Source organism: Lepus europaeus, unplaced genomic scaffold (genome assembly GCF_033115175.1).
Source record: "Lepus europaeus isolate LE1 unplaced genomic scaffold, mLepTim1.pri SCAFFOLD_39, whole genome shotgun sequence".
NCBI classification, from domain to species: domain Eukaryota; kingdom Metazoa; phylum Chordata; class Mammalia; order Lagomorpha; family Leporidae; genus Lepus; species Lepus europaeus.
Genome location: NW_026909265.1, coordinates 485,170 through 504,742, shown reverse-complemented (window position 1 = coordinate 504,742; position 19,573 = coordinate 485,170). Strand labels below are relative to the sequence as shown.

Genomic DNA, 19,573 nt, shown 5'->3' with positions numbered 1-19,573 from the left:
GTTATCCCCAAAATAGTAAATAAAATATTTTTTACAAAGAAACATGCTTCCTGCAAATATCAACAGTGGAGATAGGCAGTAGAGAGTAGTTCCCATTTTCACAGTCCAAACAGAGTCTAGCGTTAGCTGTTCCAAGAACAGAGTCATGCTAATAGGCCCTCCTCCCTCTGAGAGGCAGCATGGCAGTTCATTTCAGCACAGTACGGCGCCAAGCATTCCATGCTTTGAAATACTAGCATTGTTGTCTGGTTGTGTTTGTCATTATCTGAAAGGGAAACTACAAACTCCATAGAGGGTAGCTGAAACTTTTAAAAAAATGAAGGCTTGAAACTTTAAATGTCATTTCCCTGGGACAGCGTGGTGGCACAACAGGTAAACCACCATGGGAGATGCAGGCATCCCATAATGGAGCAAGTTTGTGACCTGGCTGCTCCACTTCTAATCCAGCTCCCTGCTGGTGGCCTGGGAAACAGCAACGGAGGATGGCCCAAGTGCTTGGGCCCTTATCTTCCATGTAGAAGACCTGAGTGAGGCTTCTTCATGCTGGTTTAGGCCTGACTAGGCAATGGCCAGTGGGGCCATCTTGGGAGTGAACCAGAGAATCTGAGGACTCGCCATCACCCTCGCCCTCGCCCCCACCCCCGCTCCCGCTCTCACTCTGTTTTTGTGTGTATCTCTGCCTCTTCTTGTTTCTATGTATTTCTGATGTTCAAATATAGATAAATAAATCTTTAAAATCACATTATTTTCCATGAGTTTCCACTTGACAGATTTGGAATCTGAATTGGATATACTATGGATTCATGTCATAGGTGAGGAGCTTTTCATTTAGCCAACTAATTAGAAAAAGATTTATTTATTTACTTCAAACGTTGAGCACTAGAAACAAGAGCAATAAGGGCAGATGGAGGGGGGAGAGGAAGGCACACAGGGGGAGGGGCAGAGATGGGGGAGGAGGGGGTAAGGGACTGAGTGAGAAAGAGATAGAGAGGGAGAGGTAGGGAGGGAGAACGGGAGAAGGGGAGGGGGAGGGGTGGGGGAGAGGAATAGAAGAAGAGGAAGGAGAGGGGAAGTGGGAGAGGGAGAGGAGGAGGGCGGGAGGGGAGAAGGAGAGAGAGAGGGAGGTGTAAAGCAAGAGAGGGAGAAAGGGGGAGGGAAGGAGAGAGGGAGAGGTAGGTACTGGAGAGGTAAAGAGGAGAAGGAAAAAAGGCGCTAGTGGCAGCTTAGCTGTAGTCTCACAACACCGCCATGCCATTTTGCTATCTTAAAATAATCATGACCCCCTATTTGAAAAGAATGTTTAAAACATTTCTTCAAACCTCTTTTCAAATTGCAGCAGTATAGTGACATTCCTAATGAACAGTGCCCATTAACCTGCTATTTAACAGATAGACAGGAAAGCCCATAGACTTTTTTTGTTTGCATGCAACTGCTTTTATAAGCCAATTTTAGGTTGTAAGAAGGAGCTCCCAGTCTCATCAGGTTGGAGACCGTCCTCGCCGCTGTAGGCTGTTAAAGTGAGCCTCCCTCAAGACCTGATTGATGCAGAAGTAAGGACCCTGGGATACGTCAGACTCCTCCTTGAACGACTGAGGGATCCTCGGGTTGGGATCATTAACGATCCAGTTTGTGCTGCTTCCTGGTCCACTGGATGTCTCTGGCACATTAATATTGTTGATATTCCGTTCATTATTGCTGCCTGAGGGCTGCAAAGAGAAAAACTAGAAGTAGATCACGACACTACTACTACAATGCATTTCCTAAATGGAGAATAGCAACATCACACTCTAGACTGGGCTTCGTGGTTTACCAAGAACAACGACTTAGCACAGCTCATTCTGTCATCACAACAACCGTATACATTAAGTTGGGATTCAGGACCCTCATCTTGCAAATGAGGAAACAGATCCCTGACTTGCCTAAAGTCACATGGCTAGGATGTGGCAGAGTAGGAGTCAGACATAGGAATTCTATTTCCAATGCCCTTCACACATTTTCTGTCCCGGGTGCACCGTTTCTTACAATAACCTGCCACACAGACAAAGCACAATGGGCAGCATCAAACAGTACTACAAGACATGCTATAAGTAATGTCCACAAAAGTGAGGTGGGCTGTGGCGACAAGTTAAAACAAGCAAGTGCATTGCTATGTACATGCCTTGATTATAAACAGACATGCATACACGCGTATGTACAAATACATGATGATTCTGCACATGTATCTTGATGGAGGACATATATGGTCTTCCCTTCTCCATTCAAGACTCCCCACAGGGGCCGGTGCTGTGGCGTAGTGGGTAAAGCCGCTGCCTGCACTGCCAGCATCCTGTATGGGTGCCAGTTTGACATCCGGCTGCTCCACTTCTGTTCCAGCTCACTGCTATGGCCTGGGAAAGCAGTGGAGGATGGCCCCTGCACCCGCATTGGAGACCCGGAGGAAACTCGTGACTCCTGGCTCCTGGATTTGGATCAGTGCAGCTCCAGCCATTTCAACCAATTGGGGAGTGAACCAGTGGATGGAAGATCTCTCTCTATCTCTCTCTCTCTCTCTCTGTCTCTCCTTCTCTCTCTGTGTCACTCTGACATTCAAATAAACAAATAAAATCTTAAAAAAAAAAAAGACTCCCCACATACCCTGAAAGGCATCTCACATAGCTTTTATGAGAGTCCCATGTGAAGTGTGGGCTGTTGGCATTTTTGATGAAGATTATTCACTTATCCTCTATAATTATGAATTTGGTAGAGTGTGTGTGTTTGTGTTTTTTTTTTTTTTCATTTACCTAACATGATTCCCGGCCTTTGCCTATTTAGAGCCATCTCTGAAAATGTTCATTATCCAGACCTTCCTGCATTCCAAATTAGTATTCTCAAAGGAGAAGTTGACAGCAAGGACCCTTATCTGAATCTAAAAATGTTGTCTCTGCGTTTCTTAAAAGGCAATCTTTTAGTTGCCGCAGATCACAGGAGAATATATGGTACCTGTGTTTTGGAGACTGGCTTATTTCACTAAGTATAATGGTTTCCAGTTGCATGCATTTTGTTGCAAATGACAGGATTTAATTTTGTTTATCTCTTTGTGGCATTACATAGTGTATATAAATATCCCATAATTTTTTATCCAGTCTTCAGTTGATTGACTGAAAACGTAATCTACAGGAGTGAAATTGACACTGTGAGATGTGATGGTTCTTAACAGCCTTTGTCTTGACTGTTGAGGAGCAGTGTTTTATTTTCCCTCTCTATACTACTGTTTGCACTCTTTACTTAGTGTAGGGATAATTTTATGCATATAAAGTTAACTGAAAATAGATCTTTATAAAAACTACGAATGGGAATAGGAGAGCAGGAGGAGTAGGGTGGGAGCATGGGTAGGAGGGAGGATAGGGTGGAAAGTATCACTCTGTTCCTGAAGCTGTATAATATGAAACTTGTATAACCTTCAATAAAATTTAAATAAAAAGTAAATGAATAAATAAAGGCCACCCTTTCCAGAACTAACCGTAACAAGAGTTAAACCGAGAGTGATCATGGTCCATACATCATTTTGAACGATTCAATTTCAGTCACACATTGCACTGCCCACAATTATCAAAAGACCACCTACGTTCCTCTTTATCAATCAGAAACATCTGAATTTAGTAAAACAACTCCCCATGAAAGAGACAGGAATGTCTAACTAAATTAGGTGTGAGGTTCCCAACAGCAAAGATCAAAATGACTTAAGAACTTAATGTTAAGGCCAAACCATAACGAAAGTCCAATATTTTCTTAGCCCAGAGTTTTCTAAAACACTGGCTCCTCGACTGTCACAAAGCAGTGACACTATGCATCTCCAAACACAAATGATTACTTACACTGGGAAAGAAACCTGCCACACACACTTTGGTTCCACTTAAGTTGGCTTTCCTCATTGTTTTTCGCTACAGCTATTGTTGAAAAGTAAGGCAGCAGCTAGAAACAGTTTCTGATGAGTCAAACTTTCATCTGGAATGGCCGCATATCCCTTTGCAATATCACATAAACGCAGGGTGATGCTGTTCTGTGAAAACGTAATGGTACACTAAGCTTCACAAGCTACACGGTTGACAATGAGTCACAGAGAGTTAAGCTGCCAACCACAGCACCAGCATCCCATATAGGAGAGCTGATTTGAGTCCCAACTGTCCCAGTTCCCTCCCAGCTCCCAGATAATGTGCCTGGCAAAATATCAGGAAATGTCCCAAGTGTGTGGGACCCTGCTACCCACACGGCAGACGTGGCTGGAGTTTGGGCTTCTGACTTCAGCTTGACCCAGCCCTGGTCACTGGGGCCATCTGGAGAGTGAAAAGGTGGATGGAAAATCTCTTTCTTTCCCTGTTTATCCCTCTCTTCATAACTCTGATTTCAAATAAATTAAATGTTTTTTTTTTTTAACTTCACAGGCTAGGAGAGACTTTATAGAAACAGGGAATCTACTCCAGTTACAAGATGTTGACTCATTTTACAGACATCTATACAAATGCCCCCTGATTCTCTGTGTATACTATCAGCATTTTTCTGTAGCTGGAAATCAGTAACAGCTAAATATTTAAAAGAAGGGAAGTCTTTAAATTACGGTACATCTACTTGTCCAAAGGATATCATCAGACATTACCAATGCTAGCATTGTGTTTACGCTGAGAGACACAAAGATGTCCCTTATGTCATTTGAAAAAGTTACAAGTATACCATGTACAAGTGTGTACCATTTACAAGTGCTTTTAAAGCATTTTTGGTTAATGTACAAATGCAAATGCCCACCTTGGGTTGGAAAAACATATACAGTTTGAGACTTCAAATCATGATTTGTTTTTACTTTTTGGATATCTTCACCTTCTAATCAATCTACACAAATCAATGTCTTTTGTGAGAAGCAAATATTTTATTTCTAAGTAAGCGAAAGAATGCTACTTCAAGACCAAGCAAAATCTCCTGTTGTTGGATGCAATTACCTCCGGCTTCCAACAACTACTTAAACCAATTTGTGACTGCATAAATAAGATACTATGCTCAGTGTTTCGTCTCCCTTAGACCACTGAAGAACATCTCCAAAGTCATATACACTAGCAATTTCTAGGCCAGTAGAGCTGGTGCTCTAATAGACATAGCCTCTGTTATGCAACCTGGGATAAGTCACACTTTAGCCTGGTGAGTGTAATTCTGCTCCGTGGACCAGTGTATTCTGAGGTGAAGTTTACGAACACTTTGTTTCTTGATGGTGTATAGCTCTAGCACTTGAAACTGCTCTCTTGGTACAGAAAGATTTACCTACTGCACTTGATTCTAGAACAGAGCACAGTTCTGTAGCCGTGGAAAAAATGAGATTTTGAATGCTTCAGGATTGAGAAAGACTCATAAAATGCAAACCCCTTTTGCCATTCTCCTGACAGCTCACTGAAAGCTCTCAACAGAATGCTCATCCAGTTTCACCATAACAAAGCTCATTCCTCTGTCTCTGAATTGCCAGTAAAGGTTGACTAGTGATACCTGTGAGATAAAGTTTGAGAAGACACTATGTGTGTGTGTGTGGGGGGGAGCTCAGCAAGTCAAATTCACAAAGACACTTCACAAAAATCTTGGAGTCCAGGACTGTGTGAAAGGCAGGAGATCAGGTTAATTTAGGCCATGATGAAATCTGCATGCTAACCCTGAATCCTAAGGAAGGAGCTTGAGGCCAGCAGAGAGTTGCCTTAACATACTCTATTTGGGATTTGCATCTGAACCACCTGGTGGCTCTTTCTCAGGGCGACTCACAAGCTAAGCTGGGCCCCAACTCTGACAGGCTCTCAAGTAGGCACAGGTAGTTCTGCTGTCCACCACTGTCCAATCAAAGACTTCTCCACTCCATGTGAGGAGGCAATTTGCCAGGGCTACTTAGGGATTCACCAGGTAGTTCCTGCACCTAGTCAAGAAGAATCCTTGGAGAATGACACCATGAAGCTACTGCAATGACAGGGACCTAGCAATGAATGCTGGCTGAGGAATCAGAGGAGGCTCCTTAAAGTGAAAAGCATCTGAACTAGCCCTTGGGGGAATCCATAGGAAGGGTGTGACAAATGGGGAGAAGAAGTGTTTCTGAGGAGACAAAGCCAGTGACAGGAGACAAAAATATGCTAGTGAAAACAAGGCTAGGTTCTCAAGGGACTTGAATGTCATGCTAAGTAAGTCTGTAGCCTAAAACTGCTTGCATAAGCTGGCATCCTGCTGTTTCAAGTCCAGGCTCCTCTGCTTCAGGTTCATTTCCCTGTTACAGTCTGGGAGAACAGCAGAGGACAGCCCAACTGCTTGTTTCCCTGCTACCCACCTGGGATTCCCAAATGCAGTTCATGTCCCTTGGCTTCAGCCTAGCCCAGCCCTGGCTTTTAAGGACATGTGAGGAGTGAATCAGCAGATGGAATCAATCTCTCTCTCTCTCTCTCTCTCTCTCTCTCTCTCTCTCGTGATAAATAAATAAATCCTTAAATCATGTAGTCTGTAGTAGCAGGTACTTGACTACAAGACACCTACTGAGATCTATATCCACAAATACGATTCTGACGGAAGTAAGGGACAGAGGGAGAATGAGAGTCCAGAACGAACTTGGAAATTTTGCAACATATCAAGCAAGAGACTGTGCAGGCTGGAGTTTGGATGGAGAAAATGATTGATGTGCTGTGATGGGATACAACAGAAGCTTGGAGGGAGTGGCAGAGATACCTAAGGTCACCCACAAACACCCAGCATAATGTTTAACAAATGGCACAGAACATTTGGAATATGAAATATTTTTCTGTTCTGGTGGGAAAGAGAAAAAGGAAGCAATGTCTTCCAGGTAAGCCACTAGTTGAGTTTTTAGCCCCGATTTCTTGTGGGACTTGGTAATCTGAACAATAAAATGTGTATCAAAGAGGCCTGTAGAGAATCCTTTGGATCTTTGTGTTTTACATCCTGTAAGTCTTACACATAGGTACCAGAGAACAGATTTATATGGAGTGGTGGCATGGAGTATGAAGATGGTAATATTTAAAATAACGGACAATATTACACCCATGCAAAAGGCCATCAGCCAGAAGTACATGGCTTATATCCGGCTGCACACTACCCATCCGAGCTGCTGCACCGGTTCTGGAAATATCATCATCTGTGTATGGCTCCAAGAGGAAACCATCGATTGATAATCCTGTCATCTCTTGCTCACTAACAATAAAATTGAGTGAGCACTACCTAGCCACTAATAGGGATCATCCAGAAAGGCTTTAAAAGGCCCCTTAATACTCTCCTAGTGAACTGCATCCCAATTAAAGTTAACACTATGCTGCTTAGCACAAGGCATGAAAACTAAGTCTCATGAAGTTCAAATTCATAGTCCTCAATCACCAGTAAGGCTTTGCAAAATCAGCAGACCCTCCCTTCAATCCCGCCTCCCCCTACCCATTTCATTTACCCTTGTCCCAGTGAGAAATCCATGACCAACTTCTAGCCAATAACATATTATCATCCATCTGGAAATAAATTATTCCTTCTCTAATGAGCAGAGTAACCTCTAGGATCAAACCTCCTGATAGGAAAATCATCCTGTGCTTCCTTTGCATCTTCTGTGTGATCCGAGATTCAAAGCCACAGGCTGCTACTCAGAAGGATCTCAGTCAATTAAGAAAACAGAGAGTCCTCGACATAGGATGGCTTGAATGCCATTATGGAACATAGTATGGAGAGTCCTCAGAAATCTGAAAACAGATCTACTGTATGACCCAGTCATTCCATTCTTGGGAATTTACCCAAGGGAAATGAAAGCAGCATATGAAAGAGTTATCTCTACCCCCCTGTTTATAGCAGCTCAACTCAAAAGAACTAAGACGTGGAAACATCCCAGATGTTCATCAACTGACAACTGGATAAAAAATTGTGGTAGATAAACACTATGGAGTACTACTCAGCCTCAAAAAAAAAAAAAAAAATCCAAAGAATGAAATCTTGTATTTTGCGACAAAATGGATGTAACCAGGGATCATTATGCTTAAGGAAATAAGCCATCCCCAAAATGACAGATAATCATATGTTTTCCCTGATATGTGGCAGTTTAATATAGAGTACAGAAAATGTGTAAGCGTGAAACTGACATATTATGACTTGTTCAGTGTTTTTATTCCTTTTCAATTCTCCTGTGGAACACCGATCTTTCTACGTTTAACTTGTTGGACATTATGGTTAGTTGCGCATTAAGCCTGTGATTAGAAAGTAAATTGAAACTGGTGTTGCAATAAGTAAAGGAAAAAATAAGAAGGGAAGGAAGGCGGGGGGATTGAGGTGGGAGGGAGGGAGGAAGTATGGTTATCTTCTTAGAATTGTACTATGAAATACATGAAACCTGCTCTCTTCCCATCAATAATAAATTATTATTCTTCCTAATAGTAAGAAAATTATTTGAAAATTTAAAAATTAAATTCCTTTTTACTGTAGAACACAAATTTGGTAACTGAGGGTAGGCAGTGAGTGAAATAGAGGCTATCCGACCCTACTTCCTACCTCTGCCTCTTGAGACTCCTGAACCACGGGGTTTCTCTTAGCCCTTTTGCAACGGGCAGAGGGGTGGTTATCCTCTTTATTGGCACTTCTTTTTTTCCTGAAGACAAATTGAAAAGAGACAAGAAAATAGATTGCTCATCAATTGATCTTTCGGGTGCTTAAATTGTAAGCCATTTCATCTTATCTGGAAAGATGAGGGAATTTCAAAAACTTTCTGGAAAATGCATGAATTTCAAAATGTTTTACACCCAGATAAATGTATCTTTTGATTCTATTTTTCCATAGCATTTTTAAGTGTTCCCTTATGAGTCATTGATGGCTGCTCCAACAGATTCAAAGTCAAAAGTACATGACCCCAGGTACTGAGAGAAAAGATACAATACAGGAACTCTAAAGTCAAGCTGAAGTTTAATAACCCAAACTCAACTTCATAATTTTAAATAAAGTTTGGAAATAAAATAAAACCAGGGGTGTTTGCACTGCAGCACAGCAGGTAAATGCCGCCTGTGGTGCCAGCTTCCCTAAGAACTCCAGTTCAAGTCCTGGCTCCTCCACTTCCGATCCAACTCCCTGCTACTGTGCCCGGGAAAGCAATGGAACATGGACCAAGCACTCAGGCCCTTGCCACCCACATGGGAGACCCAGATGGAGTTCCAGCCTCCTGGCTTCCTCCTGGCCCTGCCTGGCAACAGTGGCCATTTGGGTAGTGAACCAGTGGATGGACGATCTGTCTCTCTCTCTCCCCCTCAGTCTCCCTTCTCTCCCCCAGCCTTTTGTTTTATCTCTCTTTCTCTCTCCCTTTCCTGCTTGTATTCCTCCTCCTTTCTCTCTCTCCCTCCCCCCTCCATCTCTTGCTCTCCCTCTCCCTGTCCCTCTTTCTTTTTGCCTTTCTCCACCACTCCTCCCTCTCCTCTGCCCTCTATCCCTCCCCCCACCCTGTCTCCCTTTTACTTTTCCTCTCCCCTTCACCCTGTCTTATTCTTCCTTTCTCCCTCTCCCTCCTTCCTTCTCCCTCTCCCTTTCTCTCTCTTTCCCACTATGCCTTTCCCTCTCCCTCTCGCCCTTTCTCTATCTGCCTCCCTCTCACCCTCTCCCCTTCTTGCTCTACCTCTCCTCCTCTCTAGTTCACCCTCTCTCCCTTCTCCCTATCTCCCACTCTCTCCCTCTCCACCTCCCTCCTTCTCACTCCCCCACTCCCTCTTTCTCCTTCCCTTTCTCTCCCTCCCCCTCCCTATTCCATTCTCCTTCTCTCCCTCTTCCTCCTAATCTCCCTCTCTCCTTCTCCCTCCCTCTCCTCTCTCCTCCTTGCTCCATCTCTCCCTCTCCCCCTCTCCCTCTCTCCTTCTTCCCCTCTCCCTGTCTCCCTCTCTCTTTCTCACTCTCTCTCCCTCCCCTTCTCCCCCTCTCCCTCTCTCTCCCTTCCCTCTCCTTCCCTTCTCCCCCTCTCTCTTCCTCCCTCTCTTCCTCTCCCTCTCTCCCCCTCTCTCTCACTCTCGTTTTCCCTTTCTTCCTCTCCCTCTCTCCTCTTCTCTCTCCCTTTCCTTCCTCTCTTCCTCCCTCTCTCTCACCCTCTCCTTTTCCTTGTCTTCCTCTCTCTCTCCCTTTCCCTCCCTCTCTCTCTCCTTCTCCCTCTCTCCTCGCCCTCTCCCCTCCACCCTTCTCCCTCTCCACCTCCCTCCTTCTCCCTCCCTTCCTCTCCCCCACTGCCTCCCCTCTCTCCCTCTTCCTCTCACTCTCTCCCTCACCTCTCCCTCTCCCCTCTCCCTCTCCCCTCTCCCTACCTCCTTCTCTTGCTGTTGCTCTCCCTCCTCTCCCTCTCCCTCCCACTCTATCTCCCTATTCTTTGCTCTCTCCCCCTCTCTTTCCCCTCTTCTCTCGACCCCTCTCCCTTCCCTCCCTCTCCCTCCCTTTCTCTCTCTCTCTCCTTCTTCCTCTTCCCTCTCTCTCTCCCTCTCCACCTCCCTCCTTCTCCCTCTTTCTCTCTACCTTCCTCTTCCTCTCCCCCTCTCCCTCTTCCTCTCCTTCTTTCACTCTGCCTCTCTACCTCTCCCCCTCTCCTCCTCCTCTCTATCTCTCCTCCTCTCTCTCTCCCTCTCCTTCTCCCCCTCTACCTCCCTCCCTTTCTCCATCTCTCCTCTCTCCATTTCCCAACCTCTCTCTCCCTCTCTCTGTCTCTCTACCTCTCCCTCCCTATTTCTCTCTCCCCCCTCCCTCCCTCCCTCCCTCTCTCTCATCCTCTCCTTCTTTCCCTCTCTCCCTCTCCCTCCCCCTCACTCCTTCTCTCCCTCTCCCTCTCTCTCTCTCCTCCTCTCTCCCTCTCTTTCCCTCTTTTTCCTCTTTCCCTCGCCCTCCCCCTCTCCCTCTCCCCCTCTGCCCTTCTCCCTCCCTACCTCTCCCTCTCTCTTTCTCACTTAATCCCTTCCCCCTCCCCCTCCCCATCTCTCCCCCCTCCTCTGTGCCTTCCCTCCCCCTTCCCATCTTCCCTCTTCCTCTCATCCTCTCCTCTCTCCGTCTCTCCTCCACTCTCTCTACCTTCCTTTCTCCCTCTCTTCCTCTCCCTCTCCTTACCTCTCTCACGTCCTCTCTTCCTCTACCTCTAACTCTCTCTCACCCTCTCTCCTTCTTCCTTTATTCGTCTCCCTCTCCTCCTCCCTCCTTCTCCCTCCCTTCCTCTCCCCACTCCCTCCCCCTCTCTCCTTCCTCTCACTCTCTCCCTCCCCTCTCCCCTTCTCTCCCTCCCCTCTCCCTCTCCCCTCCCCCCTCTCTCCTTCTCTTGCTCTCCTCTCCCTCCTCTCCCTCTCTCTCTCTCCCTACACTTCGCTCTCTCCCTCCCTCTCCCTCCCTCTCTCTCCCTTTCTTTCTCTCTCTCCTTCCTCTCCCTCTCTCTCCATCTCTCTTTCTCCCTCTCTACCTCTCTCCTTCTTCCTCTCCCCTTCTGCCTCTGCCCCTCTCCCTCTCTCCTTCTTGTCCTCTATCCACCTCCTCCTCTCCCTCTCCCCCTTGCTCTCCTTCTCTCTCCCTCTCCCTCTCTCTCTTCTCCCTCTCTCCCTCTTCCCCTTCCCTATTAAACCTACCCTTCCCCCTTTCCCTCTCCCCTTTCCCTTCCCCCTCTCCACCTCTGCCTCTCCCTCCTCCGTTCCTTCCTCTCCTTCCCCTCTCTTCCTTCCCCCTTCTCTTTCTTCTCCCTCTTCCCCTCTTTCTCTCCCTCTATCCCTCGTTCTCGCCTTCTCTCCCTCTCTCTCTTCCTCTCCTTCTTTGACTTTCTCCCTTTCAAACTCCCTCTTCCATCTCTACCTCTCCCTCCCTCCCTTCCCCTCTTTCTCTCTCTCTTGCTTTCCACCTCCCTCCCCCTCTCTCTCCCCCTCTCGCCATCTTCCTTTCCCTCTTCCCCTACCCCTCTCCATCTTCCTCTCCCTCTCTCGCTCCCTCTCTCCCCTTCTCATTCTGTACCTCTCTCTCCCCCTCTTCCTCTCTCTCTTTTTCCCCCTTCCCCTCCCCTATCTAACCCACCCTACGCCCTCCTCTCTCCCTCCGTCTGCCCCTCTTCCTCTGTCCTCTTCCTATCCCTCTTTCTCTTCCCCTCTACCTCTTCCTCTCTCTTTCCATCTCGCATTCTCCCTCTCTCCTTCTCCCTCTTTGCCGCTATCTATCTTTCTCTCTCCCTCTCCCTCTCTCCACCTTTTCCTCTTTATCTCCACTTTGCTTTCTCCCTCTTTCTCCCTCCCTTCCTGTCCCTCTCCCTTCTCACTCTCCCGCTCTCCCTCCCTCTCTCTTTAGTCTCTTCTCCCTCTCCCTCTTATCACTCCCTGTCTCTTACTCTTCCTCTCCTCGTTTCCCTCTCTGCCACTCTCCCTCTCTCCCTCCCTCCTTCTCCCTCTCCACTTCCCTCCTTCCCCCTTTCTCCCTCCCTTCTTCTCAGCTTCTCCCTCCACCTGTCTCCCTCCCTTTCTCTCCCTCACTCCTTCTCCCTCTCCATCTCTCTCTCCCTCTTCCTTTCTCCTTTTCCTTTCTCCTCCTCCCACTCTCCTTCTCTCTCTCTCCCTCTCCCTTCCTCTTTCCCTTTCTCCTTCTCCCACTCTCCTTCTCTCTCTCCCTCTCCCTGCCTCCCGCTCTCCCTCTCTCCTTTTTCCTCTCACCTCTCCCTCTCTCTTCTACCTCTATGCCTCTTCCTCTCCCTCTCTCCCCCCTCCCTCTCACCCTATTCCTCTCCTTCTTTCCTTCTCTGCCCCTCTCATTCTCCCTCTTCCTCTCTCCCCCCTCCTTCTCTCTCTCCTCTCCCTTCCTCTCTCTCCCCATCCCTCCCTCTCTCCCTCTCTCCCCCTCCCCCCTTCTTCCTCTCTTCATCTCTCTCTCCCTCTCTCCTTCTTCTTCTCTCCCTCTCTCTCCTTGTCCCTCTCCCCCTCTCCTTCTCTCCCTCCATCTCTCCATTCCTCTCTCTAACCCTCCCTCCCTGTCTCCTTCTCCCCCGTCGCTCCATCTCTCTCTTCCTCCCCCTTCTTCCTCTCTTCATCTCTCTCCCTCTCTCCTTCTCCTGTCCCTCTCCTTCTCCTTCTTTGTCTCCCCCCTCACCCTCTCCCTCCCTTTTTCCTCTCTCTCTCTTGCTCCCCTTCTCACTCTCCATCTCTCTCTCTTGCCATCTATCCCCCTACCTTTCTCCCCCATCCCTTCACTCTCCTTCTCTCTCCGTCTACTTCTCTCCCTTCTCCCTCTCCTTCTCTCCCTTCCCCTCACCCTCTTCAACTCCCTCTCCCCTTCTTCATCTCCACTTCCCCTATACATCTCCACCACCTCCCTCTCTCCCTCTCCGTGCCCCCTACTCCCTCTTTCTCCCCCCTTTCTGCCCTCCCTCTCTCCCACTCACTCTTCCCTCTCCCCCCTCTTCTCCCTCTCCCCCTCTGCCTCTCCCTCTCTAACTCCTCCTCTTCCTCTCCCTCTGCCTTTCTCCCTTTCCCTCTCTCCCTCTCCCCTCCCTAAATCTCCCTCTCTCTCCCTCCCTCCCCTCTTTCTCCCTCTTTTGCTTTACACTCCCTCTCTCTGCCCCTCCTCCTCTCATCTTCCTCTCCCTCTCCCCCTCCTCCTCCCTTCCCCTTCTCCCTCTCTACCTCTCCCACTCTCCCTCTTTCTCTTTCAATCCCTTTCCCCTTCCTCTCCCCTCTCTCCCCCTCTGCCCCCCTGTGCCTTCCTCTCCCCTCCCATCTGCCTCTCTCCTATTCTCCTCTTCCTCTTTCCATCCCCCTTTCCATTTATCCCTCTTCCTCTCCCTCTTACCCTCTCCCTCCCTCCCTCTCTCTTTCCCCCCTTCCTTCTCTACTTCTCTCCCCCTTTCCCTCCTCTTCCTCCCTCTCTCACTCCCTCTACCCCTCTCTTTCCCTCTCTCCATCTCTCTTTCCCTCTCCCTCCCACTCCCTCCATATCTCCCTTCCTCTCTCCTTCTACCTCTCTCCCTGTCCTTCTTCCTCTTCTCTCTATCTGTTCCTCTCTCCTTCTCTCTCTCTCTCCCTCTCTCCTTTCTCTCCCTCATCCTCTCCCTCTCTCTCACCCTCTCCCCTTCACTCTCTGTTCTCTCCCTCTCTCCTTCTTGTCCTCTATCCCCCTCCACCTCTCCTCCTACCCCCTTGCTCTCCTTTTCTCTCCCTTCTCCCCTTCCTCTCGCTTTCTCTCCCCCTTCCCCTCTCCACCTCTCCCTCTCCCTGCCTCCATCCTCCTCTTTCTCTACCCCTTCCTCTCCCCCATCCCCTCCCCCTTTTCATCATCTCTTCTCCCTCTCAGCAACTTCCTCTCCCTCTCTCCCTCTCTCCCTCTTCCTCTCCCTCTCTGCTTTGCTCCCTTGCCCTCTCTCCCTCTCCCCTCCCTAAACTCCCCCACCCCTTCTTTCTCCTCTTGCTTTCCACCTCCCTCTCTCCCCTCCCCCTCTCCCCTCTTCTCCCTCTCTCACTCTTCCTCTCCCTCTCTGCCTTTCTCCTTTTCCTTCTCACCCTCTCCCTCCCTCCCCCTTTCTCCCTCTCTTGCTTTACACCCCTCTCTCTGCCCCTCCCTCTCTTGCCCTCTTCCTCTCCCCCTCTCAGTCTTCCTCTGTTCCTCTCCCTTCCCTCTCTCTCCCTTCCCTTCTCCTTACTCCTCTCCCTTTCCCCTTCTCCCTCCCTGCCTCTCCCTCTCTTCCTCTTTCTCAGTCCCCTTTCCTCTCCCCCTCCTTTATCCCTCCCCCTCCCCTTCTTTACCTTCCTCCCCCAACCCCATCTGCCCCTCTTCCTCTTGTCCTCTTCCACTCTCCATCCCTTCTCCATCCATCCCTCTTCCTCTCCCTCTCTGCCTCTCTCTCCCACTTCTCTCCCCTCTCTGTCTCTCTGTCCCTCTACCTCTCTCCCTTTCCCTATCTGTCTCTCCATCTCTCCCTCTCTCTCCTCTCCCTCTCTCTCTATACTTCCCTCTCCCTCTCTCCATTCCTCCCTCCTTCTCCCTCTCCTTCTCCCTCTCTCCATTCCTCCCTCCTTCTCCCTCTCCCTCCCTCTATCTCTCTCTCCCCTTCCACTCTTCCTCTCCCTCTCACGTCTCCCTCTCCCCATCCCTTCTTCTCCCGTTGTCCCTCCTTCCTTCTCCCTCTTTCTCTCTCCTTTCCTCTCTCCCTCTCCCCTCCCTCTCTCCATCTCCCTTCCTCTCTCCTTCTCCCTCCCTCTTACCCTCCCTCTCCCTTTCTCTCTCCCTCTCTCCTTCTCCCTCTCTCCCTTCCCCTTTTCCCTCTACCTCTCTCCCTCTCTCCCTCTCATCCTCTATCCACCTCCTCCTCTCCTTCTCCCCTTGCTCTCCTTCTCCTTCTCTCTCACCCTCCCTCCCTCCCTCTCTCCTTTTCTCTCCCTTCCCCTCCCCTGCTCCAGATCCCCTTCACCCTCTCCCTCCCCCTTCCATTCCCCTCTCCACCTCCTCCTCTCTCTCCACCCCTCCTTCTTCCTCTTTCTCCCTCCCTTCCCCCTCTCATCTTCCTCCCCCCTCCTCTCCCTGTCCCCCTCTTCCTCTCCTTCTCTCCCTCTCCCTCTCTCCTTCTCCATCTTTCCCTCTCTCCTCCTCTCCCTCCCTCTCTCTCTCTCCCTCACCCCCCTCTCCCTCTGCCTCGCTCTCTATCTCCCTCTCCCTCCTCTCTCTTTTCCTCCCTCTCCCTCTCCCCTTCCCTCCTTTTCCCTCTCCACCTCCCTCTTTCTCTTTCTCCCTGCATTCCTCTCCCCCTCTTCCTCTCCATCCCTCTCCCTCTCCATCCTCTCCCTCTCCCTCCCTCTCTCATTCTCCCTCCCTCTCTCCTTCGCCCACTCGCCCTCCCTCTCCCTTTCTCTCCCCCTCTCCCTCCTCCTTGGCCTCCCTCTCCCTCCCTTTCTCTCTCTCACTCTCCTTCTCCCTCTCTCCCTCTCCCCATCTTCCTCTTTCTCTCTCTTCCTCTATCCCCCTCCTCCTTTCCCTCTCCTCCTTGTTCTTCTCCTTCTCTCTTCGTCTCTCTCACGTCTCCCTTTCTCCTCCTTTCCCCCTTCGCCTCCCCCACTCCAGGTTCCCATCCCCTCCTCCTTCCTTTCCCCCTCTCCACCTCCCGCTCCCCTTCTCCATCCCTACTTCTCCTTCTTCTTCCCTTCCTTTCCCTCCTTCCTCCTCCTCTCTCCCACGTCCTCTCCCTCTCCATCTCTCCCTCTTCTTCTCCCTCTCTGCCTCTCCCCCTCTCCCACCCCCTTTCTGTATCCGTCCCTCTCCCTCTCCCCCTCTTTCTCTGTCCCCCCTCTCCCTCCCTCTCCCTTCTCCCTCTTTCCTTCTCCTTCTCCCTGTCTCACTCCCTCTCTCCATCTCCTTCTCCCTCTCTCTCCCTCTCTCTATCTTCCTGTCTCCCTCTCCTTCCCTCTCCATCTCCCTCTCTTTCCTTGTCCTCCCTCTCACTCCCTCTCCCCCTCTTCCTCCCTCTCCCTATCTCCCCCTCTCCCTCTCTCCTTCCCCTTCATTCTCCCTCTCTCCCTATCTCCCTGTCTCCCTATCTCCCCTCTCTCTCTCCTCCCCTCTCCCTCTCCCCTGTTGCTTTGCCACTTATATAAATAAAATCTTTAAAAAATACAAACAGGAAGAGTTTCACAGCTACGTTTCAACATTTACCTAATTAGGGTCATTTCTTCATCCCCTGAAATTACAATTACAGGTTCTGTGATTTAACCCCTTTCAGATGATAGCATTTCAGATATAGCTCCCAGTGTCTGATCACTGCTGTTATCAAGTGGTGTGGAGGTTCACTTGCAGAGGAAAACTCCTCTTATGTGCTGCTAGGCAACTACTGTTGCTATACCAACTGGAATTATGACCTAGGAGTTACTTCATGGGACTGTTGCCATTACACTGGAGCAGATTACTTTCCCTCACTGATCTTCTCTTAGAAATGGTTTAACAGTTATTAGGATTACATCTTCAGCCCCAAGCTCTCTCTCAATAATAGTCAGATTGCAGTGTTGACATTACAACTCCTGCAGACTCCCCATTACTGATCAGACATTCTCCCCAGCTATCTACTTAGAGATTAGTTCTAAGTGCATGGTACTTCTAAGGATGGCCCAACCTATTCAGTGGTATGACTTCAGTTCTCAACAGTCTTCCTTTTATTTTTCAGAGACTGGGATTTCAAACTCTCTGTTAAAGTGAAAAAAAATCCCATTCACCCAAAATAAAATTCCAATTCAGAACTGAAAGAGTAGAGGCTGTACTGGGTACGGGGCTCCTTAGCCATGCTGCTTCCTGACTCCACCTCCCCATGCCACCCACTGATTTAACCTGACCCTTCCTCTTAAAATGGAGGAATCAGCCAGCCCAAACGAAGAGCATAAAATAAGTTAGGCTTGTGGAGCTGGCACGAGAAGGGAAGTTCTCCTGAGATCTAGCCAAAGCCTCCAGGAGACCCTAGAGGAAGAGATTAGTGAAAAACTGCAGGTCCACATCCGACAATGTCTTTATGATAAACAAGTTGCCAGTATAAAGGACTCCAGATGATCTATGTACAATTCTGTTTAAAAGGAAACTTTTTCTGCATTAACTATGTGTCTTTTTGGGCTGTCACCAAAATGAGAACTGAAAACCTTGAATAGAAGTGTTAGCACATAAAATCATCTCATAACTTGGAACACTTTTAACAATTTCAGAACCAGGAAGAGAAAAGAGCTTAGTGGAGCTGGCTAGGAAATCTGACAGAGTCATAAATTAAACAAAAACTATTAAAAGGAGATGCTGCAGGGGCCCGCACTGTGGATTAGTGGGATGAGTCTCTGTCAGTGGCACCGGAATCCCAATTGGGCCACTGGTTCTAATCCTGGCTGCTCCTCTCTGATCTAGCTCTCTCCTATGGCCTGGGAAAGCAGTAGAAGATGGCCCAAGTGCTTGGGTCCCTGCACCCATATGGGAGACCGGAATAAGCTCCTGGCCCCTGGCTTCAGATTGGCTCAGTTCCAGCTGTTGCAACCATTTCAGGAGTGAACCAGCGGATGGAAGGTCTTTCTCTCTGTATAACTCTCTCAAATGAATAAATAAACTCAAATAATAAACAAAATCTTAAGAAAGAGATGCTGCAGTTTTTAAACATATTTTCAAGACTATTTCAACATATTTACTGACATATATGTATATATGTATTGTAAAATCTTCATTGCTTTAACAGAGGATCAGATTCTAATTCTATGTCAAAGAAAAAAATAGATTAATAGTTTTTGTCTCCAGAAATTTCTTCCTTTCATAATCCTCTGTGACTTCCTCACACCTTGTGCAACTTAAGTAAACCTTATTATCATCCCATTGATGTCTAGAGTAAATTAAGCATTAGTAATTCTTTATTTTTTAAGATTTTTTTTTGTGACAGGCAGAGTGGATAGTGAGAGAGAGAGAGAGAGAGAGAGAGAGAGAGAGACAGAGAGAAAGGTCTTCCTTTTTGCCGTTGGTTCACCCTCCAATGGCCGCTGCGGCCGGTGCATCGTGCTGATCCGAAGCCAGGAGCCAGGTGCTTCTCCTGGTCTCCCATGAGGGTGCAGGGCCCAAGGTCTTGGGCCATCCTCCACTGCCTTCCCAGGCCATAGCAGAGAGCTGGCCTGGAAGAGGGGCAGCCGGGATAGAATCTGGCGCCCCAACCGGGACTAGAACCCGGTGTGCCGGCACCGCAAGGCGGAGGATTAGCCTGTTGAGCCACGGTGCCGGCAAGCATTAGTAATTCTTACAAACCATGTCCTGTCTTTATTCAAAAAAAGTCTCTTTCCTTCTTAACCTTACTTACCAATCACACATTTTTTATACTTGTGACCTTTTTCCATATGCTGATTTCCTTCACTTACACTGAAATAATCCTTTAAAAATCTCCAAATCAAGATATTTTCATATTAGTTACTTTCAAGCAGTCTTGAATTATTTTTCATATATGGACAGTTTATGAAAACAAGCTTGTTAACTCCCCAAAGTTTTTGCATAGAATATAGGGTGCTAGGAGCACTTAGGTTTACATTTAGACACATTTAACTCCATTTACCTTTGCCAATTTCCATTTCGCAATTACACCTAGATGACTTAAGATGCTGATATTATATCATATCTTTATCTGAATTAAGGTCAAAATTTATATGGAATTCTACACCTATTTGTAAGAACTGTAGCTGGAAATCAGTGACATAAACCAGAAGATTGCAAAATCCTCCTTAGGGTCTATAACAAGCACTGATCACTCATTGCTATTTCATCCAGATTAGTTATACCAAGTCACAAAACAAGTTTGGCATGTTAAAAAACAGTTTTTTAAGGAAATTATCTTCCCAGATTCAAAAGGGAGAAACTCCTTTAAACCCAATGTCCAGTTAAGCTGAACCAAATTTTCATGCATGAGATTGTTACTGTTATTGTCTCTTTAGATTTTAGACTGAATTTGAGCCTAGTATTTTTACTAACAAGTGCCTTAGGCCAACACCTAGTCAACAGTCAGATACCTGGGACTGTCTCTGAAATAAATGTGTGTCAGGAAGCTGAAAGGTCCTAAGGGTGATTGTAGGCCAGGGGTTGGTGTGTCAGG

At 47.9% G+C, this 19,573-nt stretch overlaps 1 protein-coding gene across 1 annotated transcript; it reads right to left on the bottom strand.

Moving 5' to 3' along the window:
• Positions 1-1,478: 1,478 nt before the first annotated feature.
• Positions 1,479-19,055, bottom strand: LOC133755036 (protein FAM104A-like). Its single transcript, XM_062185353.1, has 4 exons — positions 19,040-19,055; positions 16,642-16,666; positions 8,517-8,620; positions 1,479-1,699 (listed from the first exon to the last, which is right to left on the bottom strand). Exons 1-4 carry the CDS (start codon positions 19,053-19,055, stop codon positions 1,479-1,481), a joined length of 366 nt encoding a protein of 121 aa, XP_062041337.1.
• Positions 19,056-19,573: the final 518 nt, after the last annotated feature.

Bases quoted from the DNA above. Each gene is read 5' to 3' on its own strand.
- LOC133755036 (XM_062185353.1), bottom strand. The intron at 8,621-16,641 runs GTAAATGTTGAA...ATTTGTCTTCAG, and splicing joins GAAGAAATGACCCTAATTAG to GAAAAAAAGAAGTGCCAATA. The intron at 1,700-8,516 runs GTAGGGTCGGAT...TGCAGCCCTCAG, and splicing joins TCAAGAGGCAGAGGTAGGAA to GCAGCAATAATGAACGGAAT.